This window comes from Camelina sativa, chromosome 5 (assembly GCF_000633955.1).
Source record: "Camelina sativa cultivar DH55 chromosome 5, Cs, whole genome shotgun sequence".
NCBI lineage: Eukaryota > Viridiplantae > Streptophyta > Magnoliopsida > Brassicales > Brassicaceae > Camelina > Camelina sativa.
The window spans coordinates 1,504,517-1,521,098 of NC_025689.1; the positions used below are offsets into that span (position 1 = coordinate 1,504,517).

The 16,582-nt window shown below is 33.4% G+C and overlaps 5 protein-coding genes across 5 annotated transcripts; 1 reads left to right on the forward strand and 4 right to left on the reverse strand.

Annotated features, from left to right (window-relative positions):
• LOC104788759 (vesicle-associated protein 1-2) lies at nt 5-2,242 on the reverse strand (the record flags this gene model as incomplete). Its single annotated transcript, XM_010514541.2, has 8 exons — nt 1,979-2,242; nt 1,787-1,857; nt 1,588-1,669; nt 1,376-1,491; nt 1,104-1,262; nt 966-1,016; nt 399-476; nt 5-103 (listed from the first exon to the last, which is right to left on the reverse strand). Coding segments are annotated over exons 1-8 (705 nt in total), but the record flags the coding sequence as incomplete, so codon positions are not given.
• LOC104784819 (SPX domain-containing protein 3-like) lies at nt 4,748-6,264 on the forward strand. Its single transcript, XM_010509907.1, has 3 exons — nt 4,748-5,138; nt 5,456-5,606; nt 5,687-6,264. Exons 1-3 carry the CDS (start codon nt 4,929-4,931, stop codon nt 6,061-6,063), a joined length of 738 nt encoding a protein of 245 aa, XP_010508209.1. The 5' UTR covers nt 4,748-4,928; the 3' UTR covers nt 6,064-6,264.
• On the reverse strand, nt 7,057-8,303 carry LOC104784820 (zinc finger protein ZAT4-like). Its single transcript, XM_010509908.2, has one exon. It carries the CDS (start codon nt 8,080-8,082, stop codon nt 7,093-7,095), a length of 990 nt encoding a protein of 329 aa, XP_010508210.1. The 5' UTR covers nt 8,083-8,303; the 3' UTR covers nt 7,057-7,092.
• Nucleotides 11,669-13,118, reverse strand: LOC104788760 (expansin-B4-like). Its single transcript, XM_010514542.1, has 4 exons — nt 12,971-13,118; nt 12,724-12,836; nt 12,229-12,422; nt 11,669-11,993 (listed from the first exon to the last, which is right to left on the reverse strand). The coding sequence occupies exons 1-4, from the start codon at nt 13,116-13,118 to the stop codon at nt 11,669-11,671; spliced, it is 780 nt and encodes a 259-aa protein (XP_010512844.1).
• Nucleotides 15,072-16,409, reverse strand: LOC104784821 (putative expansin-B2). The gene is made up of 4 exons (XM_010509909.1): nt 16,202-16,409; nt 15,984-16,096; nt 15,707-15,894; nt 15,072-15,589 (listed from the first exon to the last, which is right to left on the reverse strand). Exons 1-4 carry the CDS (start codon nt 16,392-16,394, stop codon nt 15,256-15,258), a joined length of 828 nt encoding a protein of 275 aa, XP_010508211.1. The 5' UTR covers nt 16,395-16,409; the 3' UTR covers nt 15,072-15,255.

The window sequence follows — 16,582 nt, forward strand, 5'->3', positions numbered from 1 at the left end:
TCATAATGTATCCCAAGATTAGACCGATTAGTCCGACAAGAAGAACGTACATTAATGGGATTCCCCCACTCTGACTTCTCTTGCTTTCACGCTGCAACTGATCCTGCAATTTTAATGGTTTTTGTTATCAGAGAGGTTCTTGTTTTGCCAAACAAGAAGCAGAAGCTTGTGGTAGGTGTATAATAAGACTTATCGAGCTTAAACGTAACTACTCAGATAACAAGAACATGGTTGCTTCTCTAAAACCAGGGAAACTAGTTATCAAAGTGCTTGTCATGTTGCTAATCATCAATTACCCATCGCAGACAAATATCTTCTTTGACTCTTAAAACAACCACCGGGAGGAATAGTTTCAAAGGATACAACAAGGTTACAAGGATCAGGTGAAAGTTGCTTACCAATTCTTGTTGAAGCCTGTTGTTCAGTTGAACCGCAGAGTTCTTTTCCTCGGTGAGTCTTGTGACGAGTGCTCTTGCCTGATTTCAAACAAATCGATAGGTGTCAAAATTACATACATATAATAGAGTGACCACTCAGGTCTTCTAACTTCAATGGTAAATAATTGTGCCGATTAATAGCTATTGTAGTAGGTTTGTTGCATGCATAAACTGATTAGTAAAAAAGCTAAAACTACAGCAGAGGAAACCATATTCATCTAGACCACAGTATAGAGGTAATCAACACTGTTAACACATTGGTGAAAGTTTCAAACAAGGTAAATATTTCACTTATAAACAGAAAGAAGATTAAGATAATTGGCCTAGTAAGTCTGAGAATTTCACGTCAAGCAGTGTATAATACAACTGGAATTATCTGAACTTAAAAGCAAACTGCTCTAAAAGACCTGATAGTAAAGAGAATTCCAAATGTTTGAATGGTATAGTTATAAAAAAAATCATGCAAACTTTGTTATGCCAAGGTAGCTCAGTATCATGAAAGTGTATCAGATGGGGTTAATAAATTACCTCAGATGAGTTATCCTGAGCATCAAACCTGTCCGCGCTAAATCTTGGAGCCTAAAATATAAAGAGGAAATCAACACAAGTACAAGAAAAGAAAAAGAAACATGTACAGCAGTAAATAAGAAGAGATGTAAAACTTACAGCAGTAAAATCAGAAGCATTGCCATTATCTGAGACAGAAGCCCTAGGTGAAGAGCCCTCTTCAGATCCTTCACGAACGGGTGATGGTGGTCGTGGTGGAGCAACATAGACAACTTTCAATTTAGTCTCCTCAACTCGATGCCCTGCCTCTCTGCTAAACTGCAATGTTCATTATTACACAAGAAAACACACAGCTATAAGAAAACAAATATTTCATCATATACTCCAAATCAGAGAAGTGCTCAGACAATAATAATGAGAATGAAGAATACCATCTCATGAGTAACATCCTTGGGGGTGGCTCCGGGGCTAGCCACAACACATTGAAGCAAGAACTTGTCTTTACACTGCATATCAGCAGGAGCTTCCTTTTGAGCTTGCATGGTCACTAATTTACCAAGACAAAAAACAATTCAACCCCATGATCCTAATCTTCTGCTATTGTTTTCCAATTGAGATCAATTATATAAAGAAAGAGACAAACCTAAGACTTCAGAAGAGGATCTGGGATGAACAACACCAGTATTAGGCCTAACGCAATACTTCTTTGGATTCGTCGTCTTAACCTTTTTTATACAAAATTTGACCCATGAAAACATTAAGATACACACACCAAAACATATCTTCAAGATAAAAAAGATAAAACTTTGAAAAAAATAGGAATTCAAAAATTGAAAATTTACCTTGAAGGCGACATAACTGTCAGTCTTGTTACCAAGATAGAGAGAACAAGAGATCTGCTTCTTCAATTCAACTATATACATCAACAACGATTCACAAAATCATTAAACTAGAGTAATTTGATGAAAACATAGTTAGATCTCTAATAAGACATACGAGAATGATTGAAAAGATTAGGAAAAAAAAAAGCTTACAAGGGAATTGAAGGTCGACAGGATCGATGGTGAGAAGCTCGTTACTCATTTCCGATGAGATAGATGTTTTATTCCCGATTCAATTGATTAATAAAGAAGAAAATAAAAATCAAATCTTTAAGAAGGCAAAAAAGAATATTTGGTGCGGTGACTATGTTCTCTTCCGGTGGTCGTCAAACAATAGAGAGAGAGAGAGAGAGAGAGAGAGTAAAACACGTAGACAAAAGAAAGAAGAAGAACAACGTGGGACAGCAACGTATGTCTTCTATCTATCTCTTTGCCGTCTCCTTAAAATAATTTAAGACCGGAGGAACGACTCACTTTGATATTATCATTATGCCCTTATTCGTTCGTCTTCTCGAGGAGCGTGATCAGGGGTATAACTGTCATTCTAACTCGAATTCTTTTTCTAATTTTTGACCAGCGAAAAACCACGACTTTCGTTTTGTTCGTATATTAAAAATAAATAAATAACCATTTATCTTGGCTTTCCCTCTAGTCTTTTTTTTTTTTTAATTGATTCCTCCTCTAAAAAATAGCGCCTAAATCAATAAAATGGAAACTACATAATAATTGATCAAATTAGTAAAGTAGTAAGAGGTTTGACATTAATGTCTAAGTGTCAGGGGCTTTACGATTTGCACAAAACTTGATATAATACCTCATGATTATAACTTTATAAGAATAATATCCATAAGCCTTGTCAAAACCAAAAAAACGTGATTAAGTTTAAGATTCAACAAAAGAAAAAGCAAACAAAGATCCAAAAAACATAACCATAAATAGAGCTGTCAAAACGGGTGGGCTGTCCATGGGCGGACCATGTCCAATTCATTATGGACCGATTATGTATAAGCCCATAATTGAAACGGACTTAAGTGGGCATGGACAACAAAGTCCACGGACAAAACGGGCGTGGACAACCTGGACATTGGGCGGCCCATTGGACAAACAATTCTAAGTCAAAATTGATTTGGGGGAAATCGTAAAACACATTTTTCATTTTCTTCTAACTTTGTCGGCGATTTTCTTCTAACAAATTAAAATTTGTTATATTGTTGTCCAATGGACGCCCATGGACAGCCCATAAAAATATGGGCATAAGTGAGCTTGGTCATTAATGGACCGGACGTTAATGGACACAGACATTTATTTGTCCATAATCAAATTGGACAATGTTGGACGGGTCAAAATGGACGTGGACAGCCCATTTTGACAACTCTAACCATAAAGATCAAGAAAAATGATCAAATCGTGCTGCGGCATAATGATTTTTTTTAAATATGTATAATAATTTTTTAAAATATAATGTTTTTTATATAAAGTTCTTCAAGTTTTTGGGTTTCACTAGCTTGGAGCTCTCTGATATTGAGATTTATAATGAGCTCTTCCACGGTCATCACAACCCACTGGTATAGTTCAATCATTTAAATAATAAATTAAATTTGTTATTATAAAATTGATATATATAAATATATTTGTAGGTTAGTGAAAATAGATATGGAATACTCTAATCGACTGGTGTTCACTATATAGTGATTGATATCAGTAATTAAAATATATATATAGTTATTTTAAAATATATATCATATTTTGCCATTATATTAATCGTTTGAATTTCTTATAAATACAATAATATATTACAAATTTTTTTTATAAATGCAACAATATATTACATGAATATATTGAAATTTGCATTTGTTTTAAACCTATAAAGTTGATATTATCAACTTTTTAGCTGAGATACCATGTGACCAATAGAAAATTTTAGACACAAGATTTAATTCAGTTTTTTTGGCTATTTGTTTGAATATATTCGTTTTTTTGTGCAAAAAAAATATTGATGAAAGAAAAGGTAAAGCAAATTTTATATTCTTACTCTTTCAAAATTAACGAACGACTGGACTTTGACACTTTGTCATGCATTTCGGTATGGTTTGTTGCAAATCATTGTCTCCATTTCGGTATTGATTTCAATACTTGCAATTTCAATGTTTTGTTTTATTACTCGTTGTTTCAAGGCCCAAATATAGAAGCTTATATATATTTCATTGGAGTTTAGTTTTTTTTATGGACTTATCTAGTGATGGATTTGTTTGTATTTGGGCCTTGAAACAACGAGTCCATCTTAATGGGGATTGTACTACCAAACCTTTTTGTTGCTACAAAAACCAAACAACAACAGATGCTTGATTGATTCTCTTGGAATCTTTGAATTCTCTTTTTTTGTCTGTCTATTATTGACTTTTTTTTTAACTCCACGAAGATCTTGTTATTTTACTATTTTACCCCTGAATTCTGGTCACGGGTCTGGGTAATTTCGTCAGTTTCGTCTCTAATCTCACAAAAACGTCCCGGCAATTTCTTCCTGTCTTTATGCACGACGGTCTCTCGAGTACGCGACTCTCTCACAGTCACATCAACAGCATGCATTTCCCAACAAGTAATTAAAATGATCAATAAAAATAAGTTGATCGAGGAATCAACTTAAAATTCTATAGTTTATACCTTGAGAAATAAAATAATAAATAAAAAGATAGCATGAAATCAACAAAACACATGTAATATACCAAACATACCATAAAAGGTCCGGTCAAAAATAAAATTAAAAATATTCAAACATAAGACTCAAAGAGAGAAGAGAAGTTTAGAGACCGAATATACCAAAGGATTTTTAATCTTCTTCTTTTTTCTTTTTTTTCTCTACATGATCAAACAACAACAAACAATAAACCCATAACCTTTTAATTTTTATTCATCTCTCTTTATTACATGCCACATTCACACAACACAACACATCGTCACGCCAAAGCTAAGCATATCCTCTTTCATATTCTTTTACACAACCACTATTTATATATCTCTATATTACCCTCTCTCTTCTTCCTCCAATCTCATTATCTTATTGAATAGAAAATATAATTAAGAACTTGAGTTTGTATTATTTTTGATGAAGTTTGGAAAGAGGATTAAAGAACAGATACAAGAGTCGTTGCCTGAGTGGCGAGACAAGTTTCTCCGTTACAAGGAACTCAAGAACCTGATCTCTTCTGCTCCGGCTCCGGCTGAATCTATATTCGTTGGTTTGTTGAACGCAGAGATCGACAAGTTTAATGCCTTCTTTGTGGAACAAGAAGAAGATTTCATCATCCACCACAAGGTATGCTTACCGAGTCAAACTGATCTAAACTACATATAGTGTTTCAAAAAATGTAGGAGAAAATAATTCTTATTTTTTTATTGGTTGATAAATATTATAACTATAAAATGTGAAAAATCAATCTGAGGATGCTTTATTTTATAAAAGTGAGACATATAGAAATCATCCACCTAGATTTGTATTATGTGTTATCTGGTGAATTTTAAAATGTATTTTTGTGGAAGTTTCTTTAGATATTATAACAATACATGTGAACTCAATCTTTTAAATAGAGTGGGATATATAATTAAATATGAAATACTATACAATATGTGTAGGAATTGCAATATAGGATACAGAGATTGGTTGAGAAATGTGGAGACAATGAAGAAATGTTTAGATTGGAGATTGGTGAGATCAGAAAAGATATTGTCAATTTCCATGGAGAAATGGTTCTTCTTGTCAACTACAGTAACATCAATTACACTGGTAAGAAGATTAAAACTGAAGTAGAAGCTCTTAAGTTTATTACTGAAATGTTCAAAATCTTGATCATGTTGTCTCTATAGGATTAGCAAAGATATTAAAGAAGTACGACAAGAGAAGAGGAGGAGGAATAAGATCGCCGTTTATTCAAAAGGTTCTTCATCAGCCTTTTTTCAAGACTGATCTTGTTTCAAGACTAGTGAGAGAGTGGGAGACGACGATGGACTCGGTGTTTCCCGCGAAGGTGGCTGAGGAAGGTTACGAAAGATCTGCGGCTGTGACTTCGGCAGCAGCGGGAGAAGGTATATTTAGGAATACGGTTGCGGCGTTGTTGACAATGAGAGAGATGAGAAGAGGAAGTTCGACTTATAGTGCATTCTCACTTCCGCCGCTAAATCTTTCCGATTCCGATCTTGTTCTCCGATCTGTTCACCTCTCTTCTCCCATACCTATTCCTTGATGATGTTGCTAGCTAGTTTGTTGTTCACTCAAAGTCTTCTTAATTTAGAACACAAAAAGTATAATCAGCTCTTAATTATACGGGAAAATGGCATTTATCGTAATATTTATTTGTAACTCTCTCTCTTTTTTTTTTCTTGGTATTTTAATGAGCAGATTTTTTTCTTCTTTATAAGAGTAAAACGCCTAATTATTGGGCCAATGATTTCTATATTGGGCCTTACTTTACAAACAGACCCATAATGATTTCTATATTGTTCTTTTTTGTTGTCAAACTAATATAAATGGTCTTAAATTTATTTATTTTTGGCAATAAGCCCAGCATCACTTCGGTTGGCCTTTAGTTTTACATAATGACTTCTGATTTGTAAACAGTAATTCCTCCTAGTAAGTAGCCACCAAATTGCGTGATAAGACTAGTTGAACTATCACAACAACAACAACTCGAATCACAAACTTTGTTGATAATCTATTGATTCTCGAGTGGTGATTATGATGAAAACATTAGTCATTGAGTTTGTTTCCAGTCATAAGAAAAGAATAAAAGTATACGTGAAGAATAATTCTAAGTAGGTGTGGTAGCTCACATAACCCAAAACCAAAGGGGCCAAATTTGATTCTACAGTGAAAATGATATACAAACTTAATAAGAAGGAACACAATAAAGTTTTAATTTTCTTCTCTTTTTAGATTTGACTTTTTTTTTTCCCCTAATAATAGTAGGCGAAAGAGATACTCTTTAGTTCTCTCTAGCTTCTAAAATTAAACAGTAATAACCTAAAATTGTTACAATGTGATTAGATTACCTTTAAAAAAAAAAAAAAAACTTCACAAATCCACTAAGGAAAATTCAATGCACTCTCTGATTTAGGCCAAACACGACGTGAGGCTACTAGGTACTAGAAACAACTTGGCGTTAGAACATGTAAAAGTAGCCTCCTTTGATCAAACCCCCCAACAACAAAAAAAAAAAAAAAAAAAACAAAGAATAATAANCAAACCGAATCACGCAAAGTCTGTTACTTTTTTATCACCATTCATCGAACACCAAAGAGGTTTCATCTTCTTCATTAGGTGCAGGAAGATTAAGATCAATCGTCCCCTGTTTCATCGTTACTTCTTCTTCGTTATGGATTCGAACAATTCGATTTACATTCAATCTTCCTGTTCCAATACTGCTTCCGTGAGATCTCTTATGACCTCCAAGTGCTTGTCCTGAAGTGAAAACCCTAAAACAGATCGGACATTCATGAACTCTCTTCTCCGTAATGACTCCAACTCCATGAACATACTCTGTTTTAGCTTGCTCTGTTTTCGTCGTGCATGCTAATTTGTTCTTCTTGTGGCTTGCTCTATGTCCTCCTAATGCTTGATACGATTTAAACTCTTTACCACAAGTCTCACACTTGAATCTACCTCTTCCTCCTCCTCCTCCTCTGTTCTTGCTCGATTTGTAATCTTCGCATTCATGATCTGTCTCGTCACCTTCTTCTTCTTCAACACGTGTCTTTGTCGTCTTCTTCTTCTTGTTGTGTTGCTTCCATTTGTCTCTAGATAGCATAATAAGACAAAAGGCGAGATCTTCCTCTGTCGTTGTATCAGAAGCTGAGCTGTGATTGTGATGCTCTGTTTCAAGCTTCTTAAAGTCGTCGAAATCGAACGATCCAAGTTTCCGAGTCCGTTTAGATCGTCGCCGAGTTGGGTTATTAATCTTCGAAGACTCGGTTTCGCTTTCAACGTCGTCGTCGTCGTCTTCCGCAAAATCAAACTCCAATCCATCATCATGAGTACTACTACGATTCCTCTTTAAATGATCAGACGAAGAAGAAGCATCATCCGACTCTGTATCGTCGTCACTGAGTTGACTCGGCCGCTCCTCTTCTTGTTGTTGCTCACAACTTATTAACTCGTAAAGTTGAGGTTTTTCAGAAAGAGTAAGCATGTGAGATCTCATATGACCACCTAAAGCTCTTCCATTGACAAAGCTCTTGAAGCAAAATCTACACTTGTATCTCTCCATCTTCAACAACGACGATACTTAAACACAAGAGAGAGACAAAGAGAGAAAGAGAGCTGTTTTGTGGGTTTATATCTTCAAAGAGAAAAGACTAGAGAGAGACTACAAAAAAGAGAGAGTAGGTGACAAAAAGCATTCTTCTTCTGCAATGCAACCAACGAACTAAAGAAAGAAGAAGACGAAGAGAGCAAAATAAAACAACTATTAAACTTAATTTTTTATTTTTTATTTTCTCTATCTCTCTCTGCTATATTTATAAAATTCTTTTGAAACGGAAAAAAGGAAAGAGTAAATATTTGTTTCTTTGTTTGAAAATAATAATCTCTAATTAAAGCGTTTTGCCATGAAACAGAGGACAATGTAACATGCGAGCTTTGCCCGTTTCTGCTAACTACAGATAAAAAAAAAAAAAAAAAAGTTACTTTGAATTTCCGAAAATACCCTTCTTATGATCAATAGGAGTAAAAATAGCAAAAAGTTCTATTTTAAAACACCTCCGAAACGAAATATCAGAAGCAACGCAGCTTAGTTTTATCTATTTTGGGATGTGCTTTTAACTTCACATACGCCAAAAATAATTACTTTACCTTTAACCTCTACAAGGGTATGTTCGGTATTTCCTTCTTCTTTTTTGTTTGGTTGTAACGACGAGTCGGAGAACAAAGAACAAACTACAAAGCGTTGTCCAAATATGAGGGGGGGGGGGGGNAGAATGTTAACATTTTTTTGTTTTGATTCAGTTTGTGACAGCCACGTAGTTATTTCAAAACGACGGTTTCATGACTCATCCATCACCAACCAGTAACTTTATCTCTCTAAAACAAAATACTAAAAATAAAAGTTGAGGTTTCGCCAACTGTCAGTGTGACGGTATCATCTTCTCCTCAGCTAAGTTAAAAGCCGGCTTACTTAACAACATTTGATTATCTCTAAATCTTAGTTTAAGAAGTCCATTAATCTTCACTCGAATAATACGATTAATGGAGAATGCAACCAAAAAAAAAAAATGTGTTTAGTGGATTTTCTCCTTTGATTTTGGATCTTTCCAAGTTAGATATTTAAACAATAAGAAAAAGTCAAGAGAATCCATAAATTCCCTTTATCAATATAACACTGTCACACGTTCTTGTTTAAGATAGACATAAGTTGAAAGATTACACGGATTTGATTAGACGACATATGAGCTTAATTGTCTTTTTTTTTTTTTTTTACTTGTTTACATACTACGAGTAACGGACCAAAAAAAAAGGGCCACACTAATATATTGATGTCTCTGGTTTAATACGAACCTAACCATCATCGCACTTTTAATTTCTTCTTCTTTCATAACACTACTGTATTAACAACGCACAACGATCATGTGATATTTTTCAATTCATCGAACCTGATCATTCCAAGATTCAATCATCCATTAGTGCAACCAATAGGAGTTTGAGTCTTACTTATAGTTATAACAACAATTAGTAATAAGTCGGATCACAAATTAATTAAAAGTTCAACGTTCCACAATTTTGTCGGTTACAAATGCATTCAAAGAACACTTACGTAGGAAGGTAATTTAACAACACACAAAGACTTTTTATTCTTTTCCTCACTGAAATTTGGAAACCAAATTTGTGGAAGCAATTCGTCTACGCAAAGTGTAAAGTTAAGATTATTCTTCAATGGCATGACTTAATGGTGGTGCCAAACCACTTACTATACGCCACTCTCTCTCTTTAAAGGGCCAAAAAAAAACTCACAACTCCTTTAATTCCTCCCGTTGACTCGTCTCATTACACCTTCAAATTAATATTTTTCTTGTTAACTAAGTAGTAGTATATGCAAGCATTTGTGTTACTTATTTATTGTCAGCATCTTACATCCTTAGATGGTGGTAGCTTCTCTTTTATATACATTTAGGTTTATCAATTTGGTCGATGAATATAAATTGAACTAAGCAATACTCTTCATGAAGTCAACTACTAACAAGAGGCGTAAAATTTAACTTAAAACATAATTGCAATATAGAGATTACGTACGCTCATATGTTGTTATTTTATTATTTTCATAAATATTTAATTGAGTGAAGATATAAGTCAACTAAAATGGAAAAAAAAAATTAAATTTCTAAAAGTTGTCAATGGAGTGACAAGTATGGCCGGTTCTCCAAATAGCCTGAAAAGCGGCGTGAGCATTCGATGTTACGAGTCTTTCTCTTGTCATCCAAATACGTTATTACGAGTTTCATTTACAATATTCGTTTGAAATTTATTTCTTTTGGTTACATTCGATGCTTTTCAACTTGCATGAGAAACGTCCTTTGATATATAGGCCCATTAGACCATCTTTACTCCAGCAACTCTATTAAGTTGCTCAAATATAAACTAATCATATATTTAATACTAAACTAATTAAAGTAATCCACTTAGAACCTAAGCAAAATTTCCCTTCCACTAAAGAACCCAACACACAATTGTTTAAGTCAAAACAGAGAAGTTTTTTTGTTTGTTGCAGCAAAAAAACAGAGCATAGAGAAATTAGAGAAAAGAGTAGAGAAGAAGATGGTTTATTTACCTTAAATCAGAGGAGAAGATCGAGAGATCGAGGAAGAAACAAGAACCAAGACGATGAGGATCTGTCTCGCTCTCTCTCTTCGAACTCTCTCTTTCTTGTCACTGGAAAGTACAACGGCCAATGAAGAGCTGAAGACGACGAAACAACTCAAAGAGGGGAAAGTGTAAAATTGGTGTCAAAAATCAATCGATTCAAAGGAAGAGAATCGCCTATTTCCGTCAAGAGAGTGAGAGAGAGAGAGTCGCAAAAAAGAAGAAGAAAATGGGAAAAAAAAAATTTGTCTTTTCTATTTTCTCATTACCCAACCAGAGCTTGACACGTATGACTTTTATGGGTTGCTTCCGGGTTGCTTCCGATCCCTCCTACAGCAACGGTTCTATGTTAAATGGTCATATTTAAAGGTTTTTGATTTATTTTTGAACCACAAAAATACTGAGCAACCCATTGAGCAACACCAGTAAAGATGCTCTTAGTGATAGAGAGCATTATACGACTTTGATCACTTAAATTGAATAGGCTAATTATCTCTTAAAATTTTATCATTGTTTGATTCGAACTGATGTATCTGTTTGTATATGGGAAGTGAAGTCTGGCAGAGGTTGGATTTATATCTAGTCTATATATACAATACCAATTTCTTATAATTTTAATGGCAAAGGGTCTAACGTGTATCAATTTATTTACTTATGTTTTTTTTTTCTAATGTAGAATTAGGATTCAAATTGGGATATAATCTTGAGATTATTTGGAATTTGGAACAAATCAATTCTAGTTTTGCATTCATGCTTTTTCAGTATGCACTATGCAGAGATAATAAGTTGATGGATTTGGTCTTCGTAAGTACCACTTAACCAAGTTGATAATTACTCTTTTAAAAAAATACCAGCATAATTATTCAAAGGCAGGTAAAATATTATGATCTGATATTGATAAGTCAAATATCTTTTTATTATCCATTACTTTATATTATAAGTTTTCCATATTGTTTTCTGACTAGAAAAAAGTGTTGAATTACAAAATGACAAATAAAATTCTAATGAAAGTTAACAATTGAACGGTAAGTTTCGTCGGGCTTCCAATATGCCGGAATAACATTATAAGCAACGACTACTTTATGAGACTCACGAGAGGTAAGTCTGATGTTGAATGGACCACTTAGAGCACTTCCGGAGTTGATCTTCCATACAGCAGACCTCATTTCTTGCATGGGCATGAAGTTTCCCCCGGCCGGTTGAATCTCAACGTAGGCCAAATCTCCATCGCCATCTTCATACTCGACAACAAATGCAATGTAGTATGGATTTGCCCCAGCGTCCATTCGGAAAGCTATGTTAGTTCCTCGATATAAACACTTCGTGCTGATAATTAAGAAAACAAAAAATCACAATTTGTATTGGTAAGAAGTAATAACAAATTACTTAGATATGAGAAATATTTTAATTGAATAAATTTTTATTTAAAATAACAATAAACGTTAAAAATAGTTATTGTTGATTTATGAGTTTTTCCTTGTAAAATCAATTAATATTTAATATAATTTTTTTTTTCAAAGACATGAAAATTATATATAATTTTCAATGAGTAAGTAAGTACCGTCTGTAGTAAACACGTAGAACACCAGCGGATCGAAGTTGATAGGCTTGGCCAGGTTTGGCTAAGGCACCCATGGCTCTGCCGCTAAGATCAAAGTGGGCTGCTTCGGAGGAGCAACCGGGACACTCGTCGGTTATCGTCACCGTTATTGGTCTCCCCGAGCATGCTGGATTCCCTCTGGCGCTGCACACAATCTATATAATAAAGAAAATGTTGACATTTACAATATAGTCGTTAAAAGATAAAATCTTGTTGTAACCATATCATATACACTCAGACTTTCATATATAATTTTCTTTTTTCCTAAACAAATGCAATCTGACCACAACCAAATAACTTAATGTTCATTCTAGACTTATAAGTTACCTTAAAAATATTAATTCAGCCAGCAAGAAAGACACTAATTCTTTTTCTTTTTTTCTTGGGCAAGAAAATACATTAATTCTATGAAACATACATTACTATTGATCTTGTCCTATATATATTCATACGAACCCGATAACATGCTCCACATCCTGATCCACTGTTGAACAGTGAAGGGCCTCCGGCTGAAACCATCGCGTATAACGGTGGATTAGCAACCGCGGAACCGTACCCACAAGCTCCTCCTACATATATATATATATATAAGCATCATGTTCAAAGGAATTACTACTCTAAAAAATTATGTATTTTAGCGCTTTAACAAATATGTAAGATTATGATATATATATATATATATATATATAATATTATAACATACCGGTACTACCGGCGCCTTCAGGTTCACCGTACCAAGTAACACCGGCGGTCCCCCATCCACCAGCATCTATAGTCTCATTTTGGCAATAACAAAACTTTATTGAGACTGCGAAAAGAGCCAGAGCGAAATATTTATGCGATGATGCCATTGATCCAGCTACTTTGTTTTGTATAAACAAAATATAGTATAAGTGAATAAATCGTCAGATGACGAAGATTTTTATATTGGGTTTTGTGGAATACGCTCACGAGTACGTTTAATGTTTAAGGGAATTGTATATATAGTGGCAAGATAGTTATAAGTGAATCTTGGTATATATGGAAGTCAAGCTCTCTAGTTTAAGGGAGAGTAAATTTGAAATGAAGAGAGTAAGATATGCATTGAAGAAAAAACTTATGTTAAGGAAAATTTGGCGGTCAAGTTCAAATTATAATCTATGTCAAAGATTTTGAATATAATTTATTAACTTCTTATAGATTTTTTCGTAAATAAATAACATCATATTTTGGGTCCACAAATAAATAAATCCTCATATAAATTATAATTACATTGGTTATATATGTCAATTTTCTAAAACTGCTATTTTCTAAAACTGATATATATGAAGTATCTTATTAAGTTTGAGTGTTTGACAATTGACTAAAAGTTTTGGTAAATAATAATAATATAATTAAGCATACAAAAATAATGTATCCCCTATTCAATATTTTAGAAGTATACAACTTCTTTTTGGTATACTATATAATAGTTATAATTATTATTTGATTCATTAGTTGGTTACAAAATACGTTATATGCGTTGGCTTTCTTAATTATACCGAGATACACATAAAGAGAATATCCCAAAGAATGATAAAACTTAAGGAAATAAAATCTTTAAAATTCATATACTGTTAGCCATATATACTGTTAGACAAGTTTAAAAAATATATATAATAAATTCTCAGAAATTAATCACGCTTAAAGATGATTTCCGATTAAGCAAACAAAATAAGATCTTAGTTAACATCCTTCCAAACTTTTAGTATAAATCATTGACATCTCCATTCATCGAAATACACCATATTCATAAAAAAAAAAAGTTTGGAAAAAATATAAAATATTCAAGTTTTAGTAATATTCAAGTTTGACTGAATATTCAAGTTTTAGTAATATTATTCTTTAAAAAATATCTATTCAATTAAATTTTGACTGAGTAACGGGTCAAAAATGTGAATATTTAAATTCAATTTCATATCTTTATTTTGTTGAATTGTATAATTTTCTATACTATAATAAAATTTTTAATAATTTAATTTGAAATATTTTAAATTATTTTAATTTGATATTTTTAAGAATATCATAAATATATGATAGATCAAAAAGTTACAAGTTATAAACATTCTTATTTGATTTGTTATAGCACGGGTCAATAATATGTCACCATAATATGAAAGAATTCCAAAAAATATGATTTCTTGGTAGAACACGAGTTAAAAGTTCAAGAAATATGATTTATCAGATTAAATTAAAGTTTAAAATAATTTTTTTTTGGTATGCTTTCTCGGTCAAGATGATTTTGACAAACATGCGTTACATATTTAGTTCTAAAATTAATATGCGGTATACTATGGTTAAGTCACAGAATTAACAATCAAAATACAATATACAATTTTAAACACTAAACAAATCAAATAAAATTAACAAACAAAAATTATCACACAGCTTAACTCGATGTATGCCGTGGTAAAAGTCTTGATCTACTAGAATAGATCTTACAAAATATATGTTATTTTCATAAGTTATATTCAGCATATAATTTTATGGCATAGTATTCCATAAAAAAAAAACTAACAAATAAAATAATTACATATATGATGTTTTGAATCAAAATTACTAAATAAACAAACAAGAAAATTCAACCCAGGTCATATTATAGTGATTTATTATGATGTTTGAAGATTGGTAACCTCTTAAAGCATAAAAAGCGAATACTGTATATACCCTTTTTCATCTAACTATTGACTGTATGATATGAATGAATGTAAACTACAAACCCTCATACAGTCGTACATATCAGAACAAGAAATCTCATACTATTAGAAGTATGAAACACTGAAACAAGTTAAATCTGATACTAATATGAAATAAACATACATCTTCCACTAAAAATAAGGTATTATTGTGTCACCATATGGTCCATACATACGGGATAGAACATTCAAGTAAGAGATATATCATTTTAATTATTTATTTAGCGATATATCATTTATACTCTAGATATACAAGTAATTTTAGTTCCAGCGGCTACACTTGAAAGTTCACGTTCGATTTGTACTTGGCACCGGGTTTCCAGCCGGCCGGAATGACATCGGTAGCCACAACAGTCTCGCCGGAGTCCAGAGAAGTCACTCGAAGAGACAGCGGTGCCCGCAAAGGTGACGACACGTCCAGCTTCCACACGGCTCCCCATAAGTGGCTCATAGATATCCACGTGTCAGAATCTAGAGCTTGTTTGAGTTCGACTCGGCCAATTTCGCCGTCTCCGTCTTCATACTCAACCAAAGCCGCGAAGTAGTTAGCGTTTGAACCTTCATCCACTTGAAACGTCACCGTTTTCCCAACATAGTTGCACTCAACTCTACGAGCACACGCATCAAATATTTAAATCTTAGTAATTACTATTACATATAAAATAGAATTTTCTTAAAATATAATTTGTTAATAATGTGAAATCCTTTAGTCTTTAGATACATACTTTCTGTAAAGAATCTCCAAAACGCCGGCACCGCGAAGCTGGCTACTCTGACCAGAAACTGCCATGGCACCAAACGCTGTACCACTCAAATCGAAATGGACCGACTCTGTAACGCATCCAGGACACTCGTCTGTAATCACTACCGTAACCGGATTCTTCGAGCACTCCGATTTCGAAGTGCATTTTATCTGTACGTACAGATATGAGTATATAAGCTAATCTTGCATATATGTATTTCAAATCTCTTCTGCTTAATTCATTCTAATTAGTACGAAACCTGGTAACATGCGCCACACCCTTTCCCTGACTTGAACAACGAAGTACCTCCGGCTGATACCATTTTCGAAAACGGAGGTTGTGCTACAGCAGTTCCATAACCACAAGCCCCACCTTCATAATAATTAATATACTTTGGTTAGTAATTATATTAAATATATCGCTAGTTACGTGTGCTTATTTATCTAGAGATGTAATTGACATCAAACATGTATATACCGTCGCTTCCGTATCCGTTGGGGTCGCCATACCATGTAGCTCCGGCGATAGACCAATCAGAATTGCTGGTCGTGACGGCTAAAACGTTGAGTTTCTTGGGGCTAAAGCAATGAGTTAAGTTTAAGAGAAGACAAGTTAGAGCAAAGAGCAAGTTCACGATCATGTAATATCGTACTATGACAAGAACTGCCATTGCGATGATAATAATAAGTAGCTAATGAGGATGACTTGTGCTACGTACTTATACTAGTAATTGTAATTATTATTAGATTGATCGAATCCCGTGAAAGACTCTATTTGCGCCCAACTGTTTTAATCCATGTGTCACTTTGTCTAAAAAGTAAGTAACTATAAAGACACGTGAAGTCTTTCCTATTTTTA